The sequence below is a fragment of the Amphiura filiformis genome, chromosome 11 (assembly GCF_039555335.1).
Source record: "Amphiura filiformis chromosome 11, Afil_fr2py, whole genome shotgun sequence".
NCBI classification, from domain to species: domain Eukaryota; kingdom Metazoa; phylum Echinodermata; class Ophiuroidea; order Amphilepidida; family Amphiuridae; genus Amphiura; species Amphiura filiformis.
Genome location: NC_092638.1, coordinates 15,383,949 through 15,410,048, shown reverse-complemented (window position 1 = coordinate 15,410,048; position 26,100 = coordinate 15,383,949). Strand labels below are relative to the sequence as shown.

The 26,100-nt window shown below is 37.6% G+C and overlaps 1 protein-coding gene across 1 annotated transcript; it reads left to right on the top strand.

Moving 5' to 3' along the window:
- The first annotated feature begins 871 nt into the window (after positions 1-871).
- On the top strand, positions 872-25,022 carry LOC140164402 (amyloid protein-binding protein 2-like). The gene is made up of 12 exons (XM_072187679.1): positions 872-1,063; positions 5,242-5,330; positions 7,915-8,066; positions 9,598-9,721; positions 10,858-11,026; positions 12,499-12,656; positions 13,639-13,744; positions 14,620-14,744; positions 16,345-16,430; positions 17,719-17,909; positions 18,645-18,810; positions 20,106-25,022. Exons 1-12 carry the CDS (start codon positions 923-925, stop codon positions 20,342-20,344), a joined length of 1,746 nt encoding a protein of 581 aa, XP_072043780.1. The 5' UTR covers positions 872-922; the 3' UTR covers positions 20,345-25,022.
- Positions 25,023-26,100: the final 1,078 nt, after the last annotated feature.

Below are 26,100 nucleotides of genomic sequence, written 5' to 3'. Positions count from 1 at the left end.
TTCAATTGATCGTCGGCTTTTCATTCCACCTACATACACTTCAAATATAAATCATCAGATTTATAAAGTTTACTTCGAGTACTGTTAAATATCAAAAATATCAATTTTTAATGATTTGTCATAAAATGTGTATTACATTGCGAATTTAAAAAAAAATCAAAATTATTTGATATCAGAAGGACATTCTTCGTATTCAGAATGCAATTCGATATGTCTGATGTGCTCTAATAATGTCCCACAATAAATACTGCCCACTGAACGTTCATACCCCTTCCCGTACTGTTTTCTAGAGCGTTTTATTTAAAAGACAGTCCAAGAATGTGTGCCAAAATATTTTGCCCCTCTTAGCTTGCCAAAATTGTTTGCCCCCTGCGGCCCGCGCCCGCCCTTTTGGCTTGCCAACTTGCCCCCCTAATTTTACCCTCCCACCAGGGCTCATAATTATTGTGATTCTCATCCTGACTTGATTCTTGACAATTGCTATTTTTTCATCATCAAAATAATTATTTAATATTATGACAGTATGATGACAGGGTTCATCACAATTTTTTGTTCGGGGACATGCCACATAGACTTTCAGATGCTGAATTTCTCTATACCGTACTTACTTTATCATTTTGCTGTATTTAGCTACTCATCAGTATAGCAATTTTTCACAACCCCCCCCCAACAAACAAAACAAACAAACTAAAACAACCCCAAAGCACCCAAATTTGCCCTGAAAATTGGTCTCCACTGAGTGAGAACCCTGAGAACCCACCCATCGATAATTATAAAAAGGGCATGCTTATGGATTTCGGATAGTGCGAAAATGGGAATTTCGTACACATAACTGGCAACCGCATGCAGTACGGAAAGACCCGAGAATTACCGAACCAAATCGGACGAAAAAAAGTCATCAAAACAGCAACTGGGCCCAAACATGGCTGTGGCAATAGAGTTAGAATGGGTACCAGAAACCCTCTATAATTCCGCAATTAGTGCAGTTGTAGCCACGTATACGCGACACAAGAGAGAGCTTAAACAGCTCCCTGAAAATATTCAGTTTGATATTTATTACAAGGTAAGAAAGATGTAAAAATGCAGTGAAAAACAGTCACCCTGCGTGGGTTGAAGAGTTGATTGATATGATTGATGTGTTTCCAGACATTTAATTTTTAAAGGGCACGTCCACAATTGCACAACCCAGCTGTAATAGGCGTAAATAAACATGATTACATTTTTGTTTGCAGTTTCCCTATCATGATACTAAGATGTACCCTAGTGTGGCAAAATGTGACTCCTCATGACTTGATTAATTTCCCCCTTAAAAAAAGGCCTAAAAAAAATGTAAACACCCGCCTTGCTTGGCTTTTTTGGCATATGCATTTGCATTTACATCCCAAGACTTGGGCAATGAAGTTGGTGGAATGTTTCCCTCGGGATGCCATTAGTACAAGGAACTTATACGATGTCCTCATTCACAAACTGATACTATCTGTCCATGTTAAAGGGGCATTTCGTGATCCCAGGCACAGCCTCATCCCCCCACTTTTCTCCAAAAAAGTTGAGATTTTTATATCACTGGAAACCTCTGGCTACATAATGTTTATGTACAAAATATTTCTTGCAGATTAATTCGTTTAGCAGAGATATCGTGAAATTTGAATTTCGTTCTGGTGCACCAGAACGAAATTACAACGCATTGTCTAGCAGTGTAATACACATAATCATGCATAACTCGCGAACGCAAAATCGGAATCAACTGAAATTTTGGGAATAGGTTTTTTTCGTGGATATCTAATGAAAAATAACATACATAGAGGATGCTAGGATCACGAAATACTCCTTTAAGGCCGTGTAAAATTAATATTTTGGTTCTCGTCCCCTCCCTCCTCAATTTCTGGGATTTGTCAGATTTTTTTTGATTTTTAGATTTTTCAATTTTTTTAGACTTTGGAATGATTTATGAAATCTTCATACATATAAATAAGTTTATTAGAGAACAAGCATCACTTCCAAGTCTTTTTGTGGTACTCTAGGGGTTATCCTCAGAATCTCACATTTGAAAAAAAAAAAAAAAAAAGGCCTCGTCGTGCTTCCTCAAGCACTGTTGGAGAAGACCGAAAACTACTGACAATGCTAATTTTACATTGAAAAAAAAACCAAAAAAAAAAACACCTCCCTCCCTCATCAATTCATGAAAATCCTCTGGACGAGAACCAAAACATTAATTTTATACGGCCTAATGGCGAGCGGTCCGAATTTTGAGCCATACAAGTTTACGTGGTGAACTAGGATGCCATGCCGACTTAACCAAATCCAGATCCAGGTCTAGCTCTATACCCTGTGTGGGCAAGTCCAGTTGTAGTATTAACTACAAATTTCGAACGTTTGAGGACTTGTTCTCAAGTTGTAGAAGGTGCCATCTAGGGTGTTTAGAGTGTTAATTATTTTCATTATAAATGTCGCAAAATATTAATATTGACAATAATTAATAACCTGTTTGACCTCTCCATATATTCATACATTGCTCACCTGTATTTTCATCATATTTTGTGGTGAAAAATGATTACAAATGTGCAATTTGAAATCATTTTTGGAGCAACGATTTCTTCGAACCGACGGCTAAGTGTGTATGTGGATGCACATTAAACACATACAAACACATACACAGCACCTGTTGGAACTCCCGGCCGGAGCCGGGAGTTTCAATTATTGGAACGCCGGGAGTTTCAATTATTGGAACTGGGGCAAGTCATACTTCAGTATGACTTGCCCTGAACGTCCATATATGTTCGGAAGAGACGGATACATTGCATGAGAGCCTGCAGGCCGCGACAAATTTTATTTTTTAGCTTGCCCGATCGGGCAGGCAATATCCAAAATTGGTTGCCCGAAATTGCCCGAAATTAACCAATATTCCCGGCAACAATTGTCGACAAAGTCACATGCAGTGCACGTGCAGTGCATAGTACCGTAAGTGTGCCGAATTTGGCAGTTTCATTCTTACGGAAATCCAATACTTTTCTCAGTTAAGTTGATAAATAAATGAGTATTCATGAAATGCATAAAAAATTAACATTTCATTCAATTATTTCACTGTTTGTTTCTTACATGTGGAAAATAATGTGTATTTTATGTGAAATTTTGTCAGTAAAGTCATGGCGATTTACGTATTTCGTCAACCACTAGTACATCTCAATCTCAATCATATGCAAATACATGGCCAGCTGACGTCATGATATTTCCCCCAGGTTCTATAATTGGCCAAACTTCCAATACGTCACGTAACGGCATGATGTTCATTAGCATATATATACATGTATATGTCTGCAAGTCTGGTGTGGGATGCGAGTGCCTAGCGAAATTTGAGTTCCATTTCAAGAAGTTTTCTACTTTGTTTTGACGTTTTTTTAGTTCTGTGAACACGCCAAGTTGGACAGAAATACTCCATTTTAAATCATCAAGCTTTAATTGGTTTAAATTTAGACTTGCCCGATCGGGCACAGCTCTTCAGAGTTTTAATTGCCCGACAAAAAATGTGATTGCCCCGGGCTATCGGACAGGCGATTTGTCGCAGCCTGAGAGCCTGCCAATTTAAGCTTCCTATAATATCAATTGCACATAACATACGAAGTCACAAACTTACAAACTTCAATATGCACTTCAAATACAGCAGAACAGCTGTTAATTATTACCGATCCTGTAGAATAACTTACATAATCGTCCATTTCATGGAATCCCGTTGCTCAGAATTGCCAATTTCATTTTTATCTGTCAAATGCGCTGTGGATGTGCTCCATTAAATCGCAGGTGTGAAACTGACTTTATACCACTCGCTCGCTTTCGCAGAAAAGCCAGCTCCGTGGCACTGGGGCATGACGTCATCATGGACGTATGCAAAATTTCCGACGGGCGTCATATAACCCGTATTGCGATTGGTTGCAAAAGCCATTCTTTGAAATCGTAAGCCAATCAATGAACGCGGCAGCCTTTTACGGTATTAATTAATGTGACTCGCCAGTAAAGTATGTCTAACCTGATTGGTTTACAAAACTACTTTAATAATTGCTAAGCCAGTTAGCGTGCTCGATGCAACAACCTCGTAGAGGTTTTCGAGAGGCGAATTCACGTGGTGATCCAGCGATTGAGTATAAATTCAACTTGACAACTGCTCTCGCGCGAGATCGCAGGTGCAATAACAATACATGGACACAATCACTGACATTTACACAATGGAATAATGAATTATTTATGACATGCATCGGCGGGATTTTACGATCGAGGTAAGGTTTTTGGCCTGTCCCTGCGTGAATATCCTTAGTTTTCAGCATCAAAGATACCGGTACTTGCGATGCCGATGACCATTTTTTTGCGGACAATTTGATAACTGATAACTTTTATAGGTCATAGGGTAGAAACTATAGTTGTACAATTTGTACGAAATATACATTTTGTTATAGGCCTAAAATGTTTACAAAAATATATTGGTCCATACGTTGTGCTTGTATTCAGTTGTTCGACGTATAGTCTAGCTCGTTCACGTAGCGGTTGCGTTGTCCCACTGGCCTACTACGTTTTTGCAGATCGGCGTCTGACTATGTGTATTTTTGCAGGGAGGCGCCTGACTTTGTGTGGGCGCTGAGCCACGGTGGCGGTGGCTCGGCGCCCCCTTGATTGAAAATTCCTGGATCCGCCCCTGTAACAGGCCGAAAACCTTACCTCAATCGTAAAATTCACTCGATGCATGTCATATTTAAGCAAGTCATTATTTATTCGTTGTGTAAATGTCAGTGATTGTCTCCACTCTCCCTCATGGTAGGCCTATTGTTTGTGCATGTGGGAAAAGAGTTGTCAAGCTGAATTTATATTCGATCGTAGAAACAATGTATCTCAAAACCTCTTTGTTTTGTCAAAATTTCATTTGCTTGATTTTCAGATCCCCTCGTTGGTACCCCTACATCAGAAAATGTTCCAACTTATTTATGATAAAAATTAGCCAATTGATGTCTCAATAACAGACCATTAAAACTTTTGATTAAGTGGTGGATTGGACCCAGAGGTGGTATGCAGATTAAAATCTTTAAAAAACCAACCCTTACTGGTTGACCTTTGACCCGGTTGCCTAATTCCGACAAACTTGAAACTTATACCATTTTGAAGAATAGGAGGTGGGCTAACTGGGCTTGTAGCTGAAGGTGGGCTTTTTTACCCGTGCGTGTACGTTAATAACATCTATAACATATATTTTGATTGCAGTTATACAAACAAGGGCGATTATGTCAGCTTGGGATGGAATTCTGTGAGCTGGATATCTTTGCCAAAGTTCTAAAGGCCAATGATAAAAGGTATTGTATGACATTCATGAAATCTATAAATATGATGCTAAAGAAAGTTGATTTCCTTGTTGAAGTTCTTGTTTCCTACCTGCCCCAACTTTTTGTGTGTGTGTCAAAACTTTAATTATTTGAATGACAAATCCATGTTTTTACCAAATTCTCAAGAATATACAAAATATGAACAGCTCAAAATGACAGGCCTAGCAATTATGAAGGTAGAGTATGGTAAATTATGCACACCAGGTGCTCCTTGTGATCTAAGAGTCAGCGGTGGATTTACTGGTGTAGGGGATTTTGGACAACCTGCTACACAAATTTCAGCTTGTATAGCAATTTTTACAATTGATGTAAACACATGCCAATATCAAAAGAAATGGCATAAATAATGTTTCCCCCAAAAATTGCTATGAAAATTCTAACCCAAATTTAATTGTGCACATAACTCTCAAATGAAAAAGTCAAATTGTTACAAGGTTTTATGAACATGGTTTAACCCTAACGCCCAAGCCTATTTTGGCGAGGGGGAAGAAAAGAAGGAAGTTACTAAAGAAAAAAGAAGAGAAAACATTTTTTGAGTGTGATTTTAAACCAGAGACCCCTAGGGTGCCAGACAGGTGCATGACCATACCTTGCCATGGATGACTACCTGTGTTTACAAGCTTTCTGTACCCACATTCAATTTACCAGAAAAAAGTTACTTGGATTTGTGCAGATAACATAGAAAATCTACCTGCACAAAGTGAAAGTAACTTGCACATAATTTAAGGGGGTACTACACCCATTGATTTTTTTTTGCATTTTTTGCATTTTGTGAAGAAATTACAAAAAAAAAATTGGACAAAGTGGTATGCAAAATGAAGGGGCAAATCTTCTCGTTTTATTGGTGGTATCGGTATCAATGTAGCTTACATGCTTTTTACAGATAGAAGCCAAAAGGAGGTACATCACTGATGATTTAAATTCACTTCATTTTGGAAAGCTTACTATCAACGGATTTCGTTAAAATTTTGGATATGTGTTGCTAACACATTAGGGAAATAAAGTTGATATGTAAAATGGGAATAAGTGGTTCCTGATTTCTTTTATGACTTCATGAACTTGGTGCTCCACAACTATCAAAAAGGAACTGGTTAAAATGCTTCTATTTTCAATGTTGAGCTATATTTTGCATTTTTAACTTGCGACATTATTGCACTGAAACTTAATTAAGCCATAGGTAACAGGTTACAACAACCATACTACAGCAATGATGAAAAAATTGTATTTCTTGTCACCTATACAACCATATTGGGTAGTTTTCCGTAAGCTTAAGTTTTGTGATTTTGGTAACTATTTTATATTTATTTGTGAAATCCGTCTCAACTAGGCATTCTAAATTGTACTCACCATTTACATCCCAAGGTATATTAGTATATCCACCATGCACTTCTCGATATATATCCAGTTAAAGACAGAATATCAAAATTATGCCTCATATGATATCACAGACTCTCACATGTGTATTCAAAATTGATGCTTAAATTTGACCTGAACCAATTGACCTATAACCTGACATACGGTGACCTAATAGCCTTTTCTTCTCCTAACAACTAATGACTATGCATTCATTGTAAGTGTTTATTTAATTTATTCAGTGTTATATCATGGTAGGTATTTTGCATGCACCACTATAGATTTTCTATAGAGAGTATAACAAAGGATTTAATGTATTCTATTCATGTACCCTACTTGAACATTTTCAAAAGAATAAATTATGGTTTGTTATGAAACACAGATCTGAGTTACTAGGTTACAGTAAACAAAAAATATATAGGGCTAAAATGACTTACTAAAATTGTTGAAATTCACTTTATATGTAGATATATTTTATAAGTTCAGGACATGAGGTGATAAACATATATATGTACTTAATAAATTTGCAAGAAAAAAAAGAAGAGGGGTACTGATGAAAATCGGGGTATTATATCGCCTTAACCATATAAAATGAGAAGTTTTTGCCGTGAAACTAATGATCTTTTTTTCAGAAGTGTGTGTGTCAAGGTCTCTAGGATTTGACAAGTGCCCATCATTTTCACCTGAACTGCCCGTCCAAAATTTTACCCTAAAAACAAAAATCAGACATCTGCCCCTTCTGGAGGTTCAGTCAGTTCAAATAGCTATTGATATAGCCTTGATTTATTTGTTGGGTCTTATTTTGGTTTGCAGAATTTATTCAAGCATTAGTTTGGAATTTAGCATATATCACAGGCATTAATTTTGCCTATCCCATGAGCAAACTGCCTGTCCAAAATGACAGGTGGATGGGTGGCTAGCTAACACCCTGGTTACATGTTCATTCACTGTGAACCTAGGACATGATAAGCCTGTGAGTGTGATATGACACCTCAAAACTGAGGACACACACATTTGACACCGTGAACTTTTTCACACCGGTTTGACATTTAATTCACAAGAGACAAATGATGGGTATTTCACCTACACACATGTATAATAACCTAGGCCTGTCTTTTTTGAATGCTCACTATATCAGCAGAGTGTTGTTAAGTTTATAAGAATGATATTATAACATATATTTTCACTTTCCCTTTCACAGGCATTTTCTACATCATTGTTTTCAAGCCCTAATGGACCATGGTGTGAAAGTAGCAACAGTTCTAGCAGACTCGTACAGTAGCCAAGCAGGTGCTCTGCAATCAACTAACATGAACACAGTAGATAAAAATATCACTCTAGCTTTTTCATTAGGTAAGGTTGTTAACAACAGCAATAATGATAATGAGTATGCATTGCATGCTCTGATTCTCAGTGAGCTATTGGAAAAATTGAAAGACAAATATTCTTGAGTCCCACCCAGGCGGCGAGTGGCATGATGGTCGGAGAAAGCCGGCGAAACCGCTCAGCCGTATGGCATTTTCCATACACTCTGTTAGTTTTGTGGGGTTCATTATCGAACCCCAACAGTTTTTAGCTTGTATTAATATTATTTATTAACATAGGTCATAGGCCTACTTGTTTGTGATATTTTAAGCGTTTTAAAATTTCAAAATAATCCCATTCAATTACACGGTTAACAACGGAAATTTACTGAATTTAGAGAATTCTTGGCACTCACCACCTGGTCCCACCCACACAACCAACTTCCTGACTCTCTGCTGGATCACACTTGATGCCCGCTCAAATGAGCAATTCCAGTTGAAATCCATACAACCCCTATGGAAGTCATGACCTTTTAATGAGTGAGAATTTCAAGTGGGGTTACCTGAATAGGTGATTCCATTTGAATCTACACCCCCCTGTGTAGGAGATTAAGGTCATGTCTTCCATAGGGGGTTTATTGATTTCAAATGCAACAGCCCAATCCTGGTCCCGTCCTGCTTGTGGTTACATGTGTATATAACATAGTTATGAGTCAGTAGCTTCAATTTCGTAATTAATCTGCTTTTTTCTCAGCCCAAATTCTAGTAGGCCTATGGCAGCTTGCTTGATTTAGTTAGAGCTGCAGTATTATTACAAACATATGCTGCACTCTTTTACTTCAGGGGGTACTACACCCTTCGATAAATTTGTGACTATTTTTGCACTTTTCTCAAAAACTAATAACACACTGATAACAAAAGTTATGTATATTATAGGGGCAAGGAATCCAATTACTACACTGGCATTTCAGTGACCCAAGACATGCGGTTCGTTATTTATGATAAGAAATGAGGTACCGCTAGGATGTACCTCATTTCCTATCATATACACTGAACCGCTTGTCTGGAGTCACTGAAATTTCAGTGTAGTAATTGGATTCCTTGCCCCAACAATATACATAACTTTTGTTACCAGTGTGTTTTTAGTTTTTGAGAAAAATACAAAAATAGTCACAAATTTACCACAGGGGTGTAGTACCCCCTTAAACCAAATAAAATGATTAAAATGTTGTATTTTAAATTTGGCCCATGATAAGTGAAGCTCATAAAACTAATTGCACTTTGAAATTTCAATATCGTGACATGTAGACCTTATCAAATAAACCAACCAAAATGGTATAACAACGAAATGGCAGCTATGTTGGTGGAACAAGCTTTGAGTATTTCTGAATGATATTTTGAATCACCAGTTTGAATCATTTGTGATATATTGTTCTCTTGAATCCATGTTGATGGACATTGTTTTGTGATGTGGTATTCAATGGGGTCTATAGCTTGATTGTAGTTGATGCAACTGTAAAAATTATGTATTTAATAATAGAAGATACTACATGATTGTACATTTTTGTTTTTCATCGCAGGTGGTTTCTTATCAGAAGCAGGCTGGTATTATGATGCAGAGAAAGTATACGACGCTTGTCTTAGACTTTGTACACTATCAAATGATACTCCACATTTAGCAATGGCATATGAATGCTGTGTAAGGTAAATAACAGATAATGAGTGTAATAGAAGAATGACAGAATTTTTTGTTCTTACTATCCTCTATCATGTGGTGGAGGATAGGCGGGTCCAATATGTTGAGTAGCGGATGCCGGCGCAACTACTAAACATATTGGACTTGCATATTCTCTTAAGACACGATAGGGAATAAGAACATACAATTTCTATTGTTATTCTCATTCTGAGTCCGTTAAATATTTTTTAATGACTAGAAACTAATTTCATAGCAAAACTCCCCTTATTGATGAACGAAACTTGTTTACAACTTCAGTTATGCTTACTGTGATAGTGTACAGGTATTACGCTCTATGCCTACAATACAATATGCCACATAGCTATTGAGATGTCAAGGCCCCAGTTATCAAGCGCATTGTTCTTGTACCTCATTTTGGTATTTTTGTTTGCTGTTTATTTACATTTTTGTATCATGGGAGTTACGCTGTCATCGCATGATCTGAATTAAGGGGACTCGATCTTTTGTGCGTAATTATAGAGGGCCAGGGGATTCACTCTATCATTAAAAAATTATTTGAAGAAGTCAAAGAGCCCTAGGAATAAAAAGCCCTAGGAATAATTCACACCAGATACAATTTCTTTATACGACAAAAATTAATTTTTGTAATCGATCAAAAAACAAACGTTTTATATCAATTTTAAATTTAGCCTGAATCCGTAAATATGGTACCTCTCGCCCTTTTTTAGGTCAAGGCTATTTTTACCATTATGCAGCGAACCATTGTTGAAGCTATTTCACATACATGTACAAAACATTCTAGAATCGCTGGTTCGAGTCCCAACGAAGCCTGTGGAAGCTTTTTTTTCTTCAAAATTGATGATCGCATTCCGAAATGAGTCACTTGTCGGTAAATCATGTATCGTTTCCTTAAGTGCACGCCTCAAGGAGCGTGTTCCGCGACAACACAACAACTGTTTTGTATCGAGTCATCCATTGACAAAGAATTTTGATACATTTATCCTTGTATCTGACCACACTAACTGGCCAGTAAACTAAGACGTTAATTATCATTTTGTTGATATTAGTTGCTATGTTGCACATGAATATAATAGATTTGTCAAAATAATAGATGACCAAAATAATCTTTTTGACTTTGTTGTAGGTTGATATATGTTCGGAATGCAAACTGTAGATACGACTCAGCAGAACGAGCATTCTTACATGCACAAGACCTTATGGAAAAACTCAAGAAATTAAAACAGCCTGTGAATCAAGCATCACTCCATGGGGAAATGTGTGCACTTAGGTTTGCTAAGAGCTTCTATGATGAGGTAAGCACCAACATGTGAGGTTGTTTTCCACTGAGATCAGCTGGGTCTATGACACACATACGTAAATACAGCAACATTTATAAAGTGCCTTTTCTGGAAAGTGCCCAGAAGAAAAAACAAAAAACAAAAATAAAAACAACAAAAAACCCACAAAAGATAAAAATATAAACAAGCAATAAATAAATATATACAGTGGTGATATATCATGTTAAGTTCATGACATGTCGTCCTCACATGCATCAATTTTACTAAATTTTACACAATTACTGGCCTGTATTGCGAGTTTGAGTCACATCACAGCCAACGTGTTCTGTCTTTGGGCAAAGCACTTAATCCTATTTGATTCACTTCACCCATGTGTAAATGGGTAGCTGCTTAAGCTGGGAAGAAACTGACTTGTGTGGAAGGAGTAGCGGACCCTCGCAGCAACATTATTCATAGAGGAGTCTGGCCCCAAGTCACTTTGCAAAGACAGATGGGCACTTTGGCCTATGAACACATTCATGAATCTTTGCTTTTTGGGGTACGCTACTTATTAAAGTAGTAATTTGTGACATGATCAAGGGGAATGAGTCACATGACGGCAATTTTCAATTAGAAGTTTTTACATCATTTTCTGGTATGAATGCTACATTTTGATGCAAACCCCATTATAATCGGACATCTGGTTACCAAATTATGAGCAATTTATCAGTGGCTGAAAACAATATAAAACAAAAGAATTTGAACACTGTTTTTGCCAATATTTCAAAAACAATATTAGCGACATGCGACTCATTCCTCTTGATCATGTCACATTTTTGCATTTTCCAGTTCAATTGTTTTTGCCCGGATGCAATTCTCCAGTATGTCAGAAACGAGTGTAATCGATGCTAAAGAATCAGTAATCAAGCATTCAACAACTCTTCCTATACCTTGTACAGGAGCCAACCGTTGTTAATCTGTGATGAATCCACAGTTCAGTAGCGTATACACGAACGCAAGGTTACGTGTACGCGTTACGCATGAGCGCATAAAATTCGTCATGCCTGGAATATTATGCGTAAACATGAACTCTTTTATGTTTGCGGCACTTGGCGGTAGCAAGTAAATATGACCGCTTTATTCTTTAGTTTTATTGCTGATATCAACAGAGAAATACTGCGATCTTTTTGTAAGGTTTAGTGGCAATGACAAACGGACATTCTGAATGAAAGAATCATGTGAATTAGACATCTTTAGCTTGTTTCGTTGTTGAAAGGATTCAATCATGTTTCACGTTGTTCATCACCGATTAAAACTTCGCGTCCGGCGCTGTCTAAGTGGTTTACTTATCGCTCGGGCAGCTAAAGCTAAAGCTGCCCTCACGAAGTAAACCACTCAGACGACGCGGACGCATCGTTGTTAATCGGTGATGAACAACGGTGAAACATGATTGAATCCCTAATTGAATCTTGCAATTAATTTGATCACTCTTGTTCATTTCTATACAGGCATACAAACATTGTATAGAGGCACTCAAGCATATTCATCCCAGTATGTCAGTACGGAGTGTAGTAGACACCCTGAGGCAAGCATCAAAGGCATGTGTAGTCAAGCGTCAGTTCAAAAAGGCTGAGCTGCTTATAAAGCATGCTATATATTTAGTAAGGTAAGAGACAATTTGTAGAAAATATATGTGATGCAATCAAGCAAAATCAGTCGGAACTCGGAAATATTAAATTTTCAGTTTATTATAAGATAATAAGAGGCATTTACAAAACTATTTTGCAGAAAACCCCATTGAAATTGAACAACATATTCCAAAGATATGAGCCATTAAAGAGTTTCCAAAACAATAGGAAACAAAAGGAAATATATCATTTGTTTGGCTATATCTCTAAATTGATTTTTCCGAGTTCCGACTGATTTTGCTTGATCGCATCACATATGGTACTTACTATTCAATATGTTGGCCATATCTTTTCAAGAACATACAAATCTGATGTTTCATCAATACTGATAGGTACCAAACACTTGGATTGATACAGCTTGTATGCTGGTTAATCCTAACAGGACGGTATACTACAAAATACTACTTGATATATGCGCTGTTCGTGCATGCATCCCACGTGGTGTAATGACGCAATCGCCCTAAGTGATATATAGGCACGGTTTCGCTGGCCAGCGAAGCCCAAGACCCGTGGCAAAGTGTCGCCGACCCAGTGCCTGGCATGCGAGGGGTCTCGGGTTCCAATCCCACCCAGAGCAAACAACTTCTTTCCTTCTTTTCTCTCTTTATTACTTCCTTCTTTCCCTTCCCATCGCCAAAAAGCCCTTAGGCAGTTAGGGTTAAGTCACGGAAGTAGCTGGGAAGTGCGTATTAACACAAGCCAAGATCATGCAAGAAAATTGATGAAAAGAACGGGTATAAATGGTGTCTTTTTAATTATAAAAACAGGGAAGATGTGACACAACATTCAATAAGTGAACATCTAATTGTGTCGCATTTTCCCTGTTTTAACCTTTATTCATTGTCAGTGTGAATACAGCTGTGTCCTCTTGGATCCATCCTTTGGTTCCCTGCTGGTCAGTTGGAAAAGATTTCCCAGGTTTTTTTTTTAATGGTGAAATTGTTGTATTTCTTTTATCAGAGAACACTATGGGACCAGACACCCCAAATATTCCGATGTGCTATTAGATTTTGGATTCTATCTTCTTAATGTTGACTCAATTTGTCAGTCAACTATAGTCTACCAGGTAAGCATCAAGCATATAGGTAAAGATTTCACTTTCAAGTCTTGAAATAGGGACATTGTAAAGAATGTATGTTTGCTTATTTACTTTTTAATAATGATCAAACTTCCCAAAAGAACTATTTTGATATGTTTGTATGTCTGAAATACATAGTTTTGAACTTGTCAGTTATATTGTTAGCTGTAAGTTCTTAAAACTATATTCCTTGAAATGAAAATGATTTAATTAAAGGCATTTGTGACAAAAATGTTTCTGCAAGCCCTACAAATTGTGAATTTTCTCATTGTATCAACTACATGATAAGTACTTAGCCTTCTCACAAACATGCATGCCCATATTAATAAATAATGAGGAGGGAAATACATTTCTTACAAATCAACAGCCTCTCATTATTAAACAGTAAATGATGCGACATTTATTTATAGCACCTTTAAAACGGTAATGAAACAGTTATCAAATATCTTATAATCACTCATTTTTGGGCTGAATCAACTGGTTGATGAAATTTGTTGAACATTGCGTCCAGCAATACAATTTTGCGTATGGACGCACAAATTGTATTGCGTCCAGTGGGAGCCTTGACCACTAAGATAGCTAAGATATGACTACCACTAAGATATGACTACCCCTTACTTGTGTGGAGTGGGACAAGTGATAGAGTGTCTTGCTCAAGGTCACAACATGTTGGCCTTTCCAAGGTTCGAACCCACAACCTTTTGATCATGAACTGAATGTTTTAATAATTTGTCCACCATGTTTTCTACAATGGTATATTCCTCAGCAGGTCTTGCAGGTTTCTACTTGCATTGTCTCTGCACCAATTAACTTGTCAATCAAATCATTTATACAAACCTCTCCATTGTATTTTCCCATTGCAGCAAGCATTAGACATCCGGCTGGTGGCTTTTGGCGGTCGTAATCTTCACGTAGCCATAGCCCATGAAGACTTGGCCTACGCTTCATATGTCCACCAATACAGCTCAGGCAAATTTGATGATGCCAAGTAAGTCTGTTGTACAAATCTACAGTCCATTTTGGTTTGCACAAGGCAGAGATGTCAGTGCGTGCCCCAGTGGGCACAGTATTAACCCCATGAGAACTGCCTGCCGATTGGCCTAAAAGAAGTTTTTATTATCAATTGGCCCAATCAGCAACATTGTTAGAATAATTTTACCACACAAAAAAATTACGGTGAATTATTTGCAAAGCTCCATTCTGATTGGTGATTAAAGTGAAAATATCATGTAATTGACCAATCAGAGGCAATGTTAGATCGGCAGGTAGTGCTCATGGGGTTAAATCATGTGCATTGACTCAAAGGCGATACATCTGTATAGGAACTGAGTAACTGTGACAGAGTACTGACATAAGGGTCATTATTTCTCAATTCACCCAATGGGAAACACCTCACCCCCTTCAAATTTGTTCAAAATTGGTAAACAGGGTGATTTTGGCTGGCAACCACATGCTTGCTTTATGAAAGCCTAGCAAGAAAACAAAAAATATTACCCCTCCAATTTTTTGATATTATGTAGACAACATATGGAGGTGTAATTCCAACATAAATTAAGCCTCAGCAGTCACGTGGCAACAAGGTCAAATTCAAGGTCAAAGTACAGAAAAAAAAGGTCATATTTTTTCTCTTCCTCCTACACACTAAATGATAGTAGATTTGCATTCTTTGAGAGATTAGCTAAAAAATGACACAATTTCAGCTCAGTAGGACCTACGGTTACGGAGATATGGACGCGACAATTTTCGCCGAAATCGCAAAAAATGGGCGGGGCATAGCGCGAAAACCGTACGTCCGATTTAAGCTAAAATTTGAAATTTGAGCTTTGCCAGCCAAAATCACCCTGATACCAATTTTGAACAAATTTGAAGGGGGTGAGGTGTAAAATCATATTTTTTGGGGGGTGATTTGAGAAATAATGACCCATAACTGCCTTGAGGAAGCCAAATGGACTAATAGAAGAGGAGGAAGAGAAAGCACATTTCTTTGTCAGGGATAAGCTTTTGATGCAGATTTTTTTCATGAGCATATATATTTGTACTTTTCCATGAGTACATTGTGTGCGTGTTCAGATTCAGAACATAATAATATATTCTTGGATTTCTGACTGGTGCTAATTTAAGAACAAAACATTGCGTCCTACACCTAATTTAGGATAGTCTTTTTTAGAAAGGATTCTCAAATTCTTGCCAGAATTGTAGCCGTAATGAGTTGGATGTAACGAATGCAGTGGATGTTTGATAATTCTTTTTTCCCCAATATCCTTGTCAAGCTGTGTTGCCTGTTAAGTTGCAAAGAGCTTTTTTTTTCTTAAAGTAAAGTTTCCTATAAAATTAATTTTTGATAACTAGACTCTATTGCAGAAATCCTTCATTTGTGAATATAGGGCAATTCAATGTTGCAAAGGACGTTCTGTGACTATAACATGTTTTACAGAATATGATAGTGTTTTGATTTCACAGATATGTGCATGCATTTGTCAAGCCCATTATTTTGCCCTAATAACTAATGGAAACATTTGAGATTGCTGTACAAATGTTTTGTGTTCTAATGTTTGTAACAAATGATACTATGTGATTTGAATCAACAGAGAACATGCTGAAAAGGCTATCACAATCATCACTCAGATATTGCCAGATAACCACCTCTTGTTAGCATCATCACGGAGGGTCAAAGGTAAGACAATTTTAATGGTTACAGTTTGATAGTCTGAATGGTCATTAGTAAGAAAACACAATAACGTGGATATAAACTAAATTCCTCACTGTAACCCTAACCTTCACCCTAACCCTAACCTGCTGTAATCCTAAACCAACCCCTAAACATAACCCTGACTGTAATCCTAATTTTGACCCTATCCTAACCCTACCCCTATCACTAACTCTAACCCTAGTGCTAACGTTATCCCTAATCCTAACATAAAATGCCTAAACCCTAACTTAACCCTTTTCAGACTAATAAACCTTTGGACTAATGGGCTGTTCCTGTTTTCATTATAAATCTGCTTATGTTGTGACGATTTGATTGACACAGATTGCAGCATCTTGTAAGCTCTAGTTTGATACCGCATTTGCTACCAAAACCTCTAAATTGACAAAGATTGATACCAGTATATGAAGTTTAGTGCAATTTTAAAAGTTGCAAATTAAAAAAATAACACACATAGCTGTAGAGGTGAATGCAGACCGCGACATAGCCCGAAACAACCGCTAGGTTATATCGATCGCATCATGGCCTAGTATTCATCAGTGAACTTTGGGCACTAGGGATTGTTGACAGAGGCTGTTTGCGGCAAGCGAGCTTTGCCATGCATAGATTTACATCTGTGTGATCATTTTGTGATTTGCAACTTTAGAAATTGCATCAAATTTCATATACCGGTATCAATCTTTGTCAGAGGTTTTGGTAGCAAATGCGGTATCAAACTAGAGCTTACAAGATGCTGCAATCTGTGTCAATCAAATCGTCACAACATAAGCTGGTTGAGATTTATGCAGTGGCGTAACTCCTATGCGCTCTGGGGGGGGCCCCCGGGCACTCGGGCTAAGGGGGCACCCAGGCCTGGATACCCTTTCGATACTTTGTTATAGGAAAGAAGTGGAAACCTTTACCCACCATGCATAAAATTACTCTTCATTTGGGTGCCCCTTCAACACAAAATTGCAACATAATTTGTGATTTGAAAGACCAAAATTCAACTTGATTATACCAAATTTGTATGCACATGTTTGCGCTACCGCACCACTGGTATTGTGTATTCTTTCCCCTTGGGCGCCACAACCCCTTGCAACGTCACTATGGCTAGTGACGAATCTTCAAAAGTAAAGACATCGGAGAAGATTTTATTAACAAGAATTTCATGACGGGTTACATAAGTACTAACTTTCTATTTGTGTTGTGTTTAGGAATATTATGTTGAAATAAATAATAAATATGATAACAAATTATATTCTTTGTATTACAGCCCTGATCCTTGAAGAGATTGCCATTGACTCTCATGACAAAATCACAGAATCCAAGCTCCTCCAGGAGGCCCATGATCTTCATCTCTCATCTCTTAATCTTGCCAAGCAGGCCTTTGGGGAATTCAATGTACAAACAGCTAAACATTATGGTAACTTGGGCAGGCTATACCAATCCATGCATAGATATACGGTAAGCAAATATCTGGTATTAAGTAATGACAGTTTAAAAAATATGGCAGATTTAATCTTGTCAAGCAGGTATTCGGAGGAATTCAACATACAAACTGAAACTGGCAGGCTATTCCATAAGCATAGATTAAAGAGGTACTGATCGCGCACTAACAGGCAAAGTCCCTGAGCTTTGTATGCAGTGAGAATTCTCGCATATTCATGTGGGCCAATCAGGTTATCGACAATGTTTAACAAATCATACAAGCATTGGATACCTTTGCATTTACGCGATAGAGCATCACGCAATATGCGGTATGTGCATAGCAGTCTCAAATGTCACATTTCATGGAACGATCAGCCCTCGTGATGATGCTGAGACTTTGCTGCAGCAAAGTACGGATGTCTTTCTTGAGAGGAAGCCAAGGAACTATAGCTCATATTATTAGGTTCATATAAGGTCAGTTGTCAGTGTCCCACTTTCTTTGACCAAGTAAGCATCATTTACACTGCAGAAATGCAAAGTAGATAAGAGACAGAGTGTCACAGATAAAGAAGGATGCATGATAGGACATGTGTCTGCACTAGCCCTTCCTCCCGATAAAAACTAAGGTATAGATGAAAAGCTTCATATCGACTTGGACTATCTCCCCTGCTCAATCCATACTTTGTAGAAAGGTCTCTTTTTTCAGTTTAACAGTGGTATACAGAGTTTTTGTTCATCTATGTTTCATGTATTGTATTTAAATGTATACAGGAAGCAGAGCAGATGCATATGAAAGCTATTGCCATCAAAGAGAAGCTACTCGGTGAGGAAGATTACGAGGTGGCGCTTTCCGTTGGTCATCTTGCGTCACTCTACAATTATGACATGATGCTGTATAGTCAGGCTGAAAACTTGTACCAACGCTCAATTGATATCGGTAAGAAACAAGAAGATATTTCAAGTTCCGGTCAGGAGCCGTCGAAAACAAAGCACAGCGTGGCGCCAAACTCAAACAACAACACAACATCGGCATTACGTTTTGTTTGTTGTCAACGGCATATAACCTGGATGTTAAAAAGTCACCCGGATGACCGTGGTGACCTGTATACCTTTTCCTGTGACGTCATTTAATCGATATTGCGGTCTTGGATGTCTGGGTGCAGATGACTCAAATGCGGGACCCAATATCGATTGATTGGTGACGTCTGGGAAAAGGTCTATATGTACAAAAAGAAAAAATTAAAACAAGTCATAGGATTAGTCAACATTTGTATGTCACAAGCTGATGATGGAGAACGGTAACCAAATAAGTTGCATCAAACTGATGCAGTTATATTATTTGTCAAGTGTGACATGTATACCTTCTTTCAATATCTTTGAATTTAATCCTAATGCTGTAATAAAAAGGGAATTATATGTCTGGTATTAATTCAAAAGTTGTAGGTCCATTTACCCCACCTGTGAGATTCACTAGCATACTTGGTCTCAGTATCATATTAGCCTGTTACATATTTTAGGTTAAGTTATAGCAGTCAAGTTAGCTCAATCGATAAGGCGTTCGACTATGGTGCGAGAGATTGCGGGTTCGAACCCTGGCGGAGCCTAGTACGCTCTCGTGGAAAAATTGAGTTAGCTGGAAATTCCCTTGGACAAGGAACTTACTGCTAATTGTCTTGTTGTAACCCGCATCTGAAACTCGGGAGCTGATCCTGGTTGCGAAGGTTATTTGTGGAATGTCTAGGGTGTGCGCTCTTGAAGCAGCAAAGTCCCTGAATTGTTGTTAAATGGTTTATAGAATGATGTGGGACCATAGTGGTCAGCGACAACCTGTAAAGTGTGCTGAGGCTTGTGGATCAACGTATAGGCGCTGTGCCTGTGCGTAGCGCACTATACACTTTTTTATGTACCATATCAAACAATACAATATCTTGTGATCATGTTGTATTGGCCACCTCCTATTCAACATTCCTTGTCATGTATGTCTTGTATGTGATAAAATAATTATGTTTATGTCACAACCAGCAACTGTGATGTTCTGATGTGGAGGAACACAAAAACGTGAGGGACACTGAGGGTTGACTGTTCATGGCTTGTTTCATCTAAATATTTTGTTAAGTCAGTTCTTACCAAGCATTCTCAACAAGTCATGCAGTTTTTAGCCTAGAATGTTATTTGATTTGTTTGCTTAAAGTTCAGTGCATTCACATACAAATAATCTTGTGTTTCTTACAGGTAAAAAACTATTTGGTCCGGGCTACAGTGGCTTAGAATACGACTACAGGGGCTTGATTCGGCTATACAGTAACACAGGGAACATGGACAAAATGTACGAATACTACGATGTGCTTAGCCATTGGAATGAAATAAGAGAAGGCAACCAAAATCCAGAGAACATCTTGGAATATCTGGCAAACTATAAGAGTGAACTCACAACAGAACAGGTCATTCAGAAATTCTTTAAGCAAGACTGAGTGGCTATGAGTATACTCACAACATGGTAACGAGTATACTCACAACATGGTGCTGGCGTGTGATAATGGGCTATTCCATCTGAAATTGACACTCCCTGTGGAAATTGACACTCCGTAGTACAGTTTCCACTGTTTTTGGATAAAAATTATTGGATTTGGAATGGTTGAAACTTTTAGTTTGAATTATAACATCTTCCTCAAGGGGAGTGTGGTTTTTAAATGGAATAGCCCAGTTGGTCACAGGTTCAAAGATCAAAGGTCAACATGAAATAGGCCGAGGTGATACTTCAGCAGTGTTTGTAATTACTCTGTATACAGCTCATGTGTGGATCAGTATTTAACTGCTTGTTTTATCCTTCACTGCAAGTATACTATGTAACCTCTGACCTCCCGAGCGAATATTTTGACTGCTTAATCTTCGATATCTTACGTGGTAGGTTTGATGAAAAGGAAAGAACAAGGTCAGACAGTATTTATGCCTAATGTATTGGTTTTCATAGGAAAGACATTTTTTATTATTGATATAGTATTTGTAGACATATCATTGTCCCGATTGGATGGTAAGAATGAACATAACACATTGATCTTATTGGATTAATTTGAGGCCTGAGAGGCTCTGCATTCAAAATGCACAGAAAATCTGAAAACATTCACCAATATTCTACCTTTCCTCATTAGGGATCAAATGTGTCGCTTGGTCTATTATATATAAGCAGTAAAAAGGATGTAAAAGTTTCGTCCATGTTATCGCCATGAGCTCTGTTTGTGTCAAGTCATGTGATTTCAAGACGGAAGCCTAATTTGCTGGCGTAGTGTACGTTAGAATATGACTGTTACTAGGTCAACTGGCTCATGCTTTCTTTGTTACGAACCACTGATCGAAATGATCACAACACAAAGCCTATGGCATATCAAAATTCAGAACAGGTGTATGAGCCTAGGCTTGAACCAGTAACCAATGGATACTAACGTGCACTACGGCAGCGAATATCCTTGGGTTTTATTTATGTGTGCGAACATAACAAAGTGATTAGTGGCAAATTTGATATGTGATCCCACGATGTGTGATCCGAAAGGTTGGTACACATTGTCCACTAATTGTTTTGAATGCACTCTCAACCATAGCTGTGGTTCTGGGCCGTTATTCTGAAAGGTCTCATGGCACACAATTGGTCCAACAAGTTGTGTGAAAATAAAGAAAATAATAAGAATAATTGAGCAGCGATATAGCTTGCAACACCATCACAGCATCTTCATTCACACTCCTCCGGTCACATGACAACCCGGTGGTCAAGCGACAGCAAATCACCATAGATGGCGGGCAGGTCATATCCAGCATCCCTACGCTGAATGAAGATGCTGTGATGGCGTTGCTGTTCAATAAAGACTCTGAAAAGGTAACCTTTTAAGTCCAATATCAGGCTACATGCTGCTAATAATAATTTTGATTTTTGTGGGTCATTTGGCCAGTATTTGGGCAAAATTTCCAAATTGGTCCAAACTGAAGAGAAACTAGATCATTGGTCCAGGCAGTACATGGTTTCAAAATGCAGAGCTGTAGTGACTTGTAATCTTGTTGAGTTGGATTTAATAGGTCTAAGTAATACTAATGGCTTTATCATACAAGTTTTAGGCCTATTTATCATGGCTCCGTTTCAATGTTTTGTAACTTGGCTCATATCAAAGGTTTTTTTATTTAAATCTGTGTTCCACTATAGGCTGTCAGGCAACTTTGAGTTCATAGACTTACAATGTGTCGCCTTAGAGTATAGTTCAGGGCTTTCCAAAATGTGAGTCGCAACCCAAATGTGGATCGCATCACTTCTTCAGAAGGTCACGGACCTTGACTAAAAGGGAAAATTAAAAAATAAATGGAAGACAATGCATATTTACAAAAGAGGTTCACATCCATGAAGAAGGTTCTCTGTAGCTTTTGTCTCATCAAATCATAACATCATCAATCTGAGGCTATTGATAGACGTGTTGATACTACGCTTTATTCCATACAGTACGCATATGTGATGCCATCAAGCAAAATCAGTCGGAACTCGGAAATATTGATTTTGAGATATAGCAAAACAAAGGAAATATTTTATTTTGTTTCCTCTTGTTTTGGAAATTCTTTAATTGCTCATATCTTTGGAATTGGAATTGGTTGTTTAATTTTAATGGAGTTTTCTGCAAAATCCAGCTTTGTAAATGCTTCTTACTATCCTATAAGAAACTGAAAAATTAATATTTCTGATTTTGCTTGATCGCATCACATATACTACGGGCTGTATGCCTTGTAATGTACAAAAAGTAGCCTGGGTTCGGAACAATAACCTCAGATCGTGTACTATCTACATCAAAGTGCAGGGTACCAATATATGTCATGTGCGATCAAGTACCAACATTTGTATTATGCTGTGGGTCACTCCATTTTTTTCATGACATTTGGGTCATTGGAAAACCAGTTTGGGAAACCCTGATATTCGCTGTAGAAGTGATGTAATAAATCGGATAACTATGTAGCAATAGATAAATACAATGTTGACTATTTCGCCCTGCACTACAAGCAGGTTGCACTCATCTGTGTATGTTTGCAATCATAGATTGAATACAATACTGCTCTATTCAAAGATACTAATCTTACAGGTGCCAGTGATCAGCATGATATTGTTCAATGCATAGGTACCGTGTGAACGTTGTAGTGGCAGTAGTGCAGGGCCATATAGTTAAAAATTGCATTCATCTATTGCTATGGTAGTTAATCTGATTATTACATCACTTGTACAGCGAATAGTTTATGCTTCTGTGTAAGCACAATATATTGTTTTCGTCACAGTTGAGCTGTCAATCACATTCAGTCTCCTGAATGGCACCTGTCTATCAAATTTGGAGTTAAACTTTACAATACAAAAGTGTTTGTTTTCTTGAAGAAATTCATCAGGTTTGTGTGATACAATTAACAGAATGTTCTTCTTGTCAAAACCAATTAATTTTACCGACCTGACAGTTTCGGCCATCTTGGTCGAAGGCCATCATCGGAGTGATGGTACTTGATCCTTCCTTCTAGTTGATTGGTCACCAACAGAGGGCGCACTAGTGCACCCAGAAGTGGATCGTATATGTGACTGAGAAAATAGGCCCAGCATTTCATGCAATCAATTGGGACGGCGCCAAAATCCTCGACAAGGAATGTGATTCGGGGGCACGCCGCATCAAAGAATCCATGTGGATAAGAAAGAGAGCTCCTAACACCTTGAACAGAGATGAGGGGGCCCATTTTCTCAGTCACATATACAATCCACTTCTGGGCACTAGTGCACCCTCTGTTGGCGACCAATCAACTAGAAGGAAGGATCAAGTACCATCACTCCGATGATGGCCTTCGACCAAGATGGCCAAAACTGTCAGGTCAGTAAAATTAATTGGTTTTGACAAGAAGAACATTCTGTTAAAAGTGTTTGTTATACAATACAAAATGCTTTGAATGGAGCCAATGTAGTTGATATAGGGAATAGTACAAATATACTGCAAAGGAATTCCCAATATAAAATTGTTCATCGTTGTGATAGTCATGTTATCCTTGTGTGTACCTAGTGTTACAATGTATGTCATTGTAAACAAAAGTTTGTATTATAATGCACATAACGTAGTCCTACTATATAATGTATATACCATAAATTAACTTTATCAAATATAAGTGCTATATAATGTATACAAAGTGTACTTTGTAAAAACAAAGCTTGTATGTATAGGCAGCATACCATGTGACATTTATGTGTTACTTATAGTTACAAGTGTTGTGAAAACAATATCAATATATGAAGGGGTTACAGTAGTTATATGAACATAACCAATTTGGAATTGGCTAACTGGAGAACTTCATTTCCAACAATATTGAGAAGCTCAGCACCTTTTCATCTGAGTTTGTCATTGCCTAGAAATACCTCACTAAAAGAAAATGATAATTTTTAACTCAATTGAATAATAAGCAAGCAAGAACATTGATATGAGCATGTGGAGAATATTGTTTGAATTTTAGAAATTGGCGTCTTCAAATTTCATTAGATGTTAGTCTCAAAATATGTTAATTAGGTTGCTCATTGACACGAATCTGAACTCTTATGATTTATTGGAACTGGTGAGGCGTTTGGTAGCGAAACCTTGTTGAACAAATCAAGGACCTTCCTGATTTTTGAAGGCATCACTATCCCAGGAGCCCCTTCCATGGGGTCCTCTCTCTTACCATACCACTCTATTGGCTCATCAAGGGCGGCATTGCGGCTAACACAAAGTAGAAAACTGAAATTTGTAGTTGTTTTGATCACCCTTTCTCACCTATGTGACAGATATTTTGGGAACTAAATTGACCTCACTTTGTAACCGATCTATCAAGTCAGGGGTAGCGCTAGGCTGCATTTTGGGGTCCCGGACTCACCAAAATACAGTTCGGACCCCCCAGTTTTTAAATTTTCTGCGAGTTCAGGGATTCCTGCAGACCCACAGCTTTTCAATCTAGCACTACCGCAGACATACTTATACTGCATTTGTGGAACTCTGACTCGCCAAACTCTACAATGGACCCCCTACTTTCAGATTTTCTGCAAGTTTGGGGGTACCTGCAGACTCTGGAGCACTTTGTTCTAGCGCTACCCACTAGTCACTATATTGTATTATTCAATTATGTTTGGGAACTTAAGATTGGCTGTATAACTTTGGCTTCATATTTATTGTGCATTAGTGAATTGCTATTATTATCTATTCAAATGTATTCTTTCCAAGTATTTTTAATTGTAAAGTAACATGGTATACATGTACATAATGGTGTTGTTTTTCACTGCATATGCTACTAACAGGTATGACTGAAATAATGTGGTTGCAGGGCAATGTCTTGTAATACTATATGCTCATGTTTCCCATAATGTGCTAATTAGTTTATAATTTTCCACACTCATAATTTTCATAATAATGTGTAGGATACCAGAGTATTATTCTATTTTTTGCCCTGGATGGACAGTAGTTCTTCTCAATTTTTTGTCTAATAAAAGGTTTTTGAGGTACAGGACCGACTTTCTTGATGAGAACTATTTTCCCCTCATGCTTAACTTATTGAACTGCTTAAAAGTCGGAACCTCATTAACATATTATTATGTTCAGATGAATCCAAGTGTGTGAAAATATTGGGTCCAAAACATAATAATGATAAAATGATACTATACGCCCAATATTCATTGGTCTCGCTATGAGTTTTAAAATATTGGACTTCACTACATCTTGTCCAATATTTTTAAAACTCATAGCTCAACCAAAAAATATGGGCTTAATCAATCCAATTTTATATCAAAGTTGTCGGGGCTTTAGATTTGTTTTATCAGGGTTTTGTGTTATCAAATCATTTATATAATATATAAAAGACTACTTCAAAAACACTTTGTGTTATTAAGTTTGGTTTTTAGTAGATTTTATTTTAAGGAGGTTCTAATGTAAAATTTTGTCAAGTGCACCAAGGTTATTAATTTGAAAGGAAGAAAATATGTTAACAAGACAGAAGTATTCGTAGTAGCTGAGTTTAAAGTACTGCAAAAGAAGACATTTTTGCTGTACTCCAAGCAGCTAACATGAATGAAAAAGCACAAATGATATGTTTTTCTTTTGTGTATATTTAGGTTCGAATCACAAATTTAACAAAATATGTGTAACAGTTCATAAATAGTGAAGCACAAATAGTTAACCATGCAAAAATTGGCAATTTACAGTATGTATCTGAT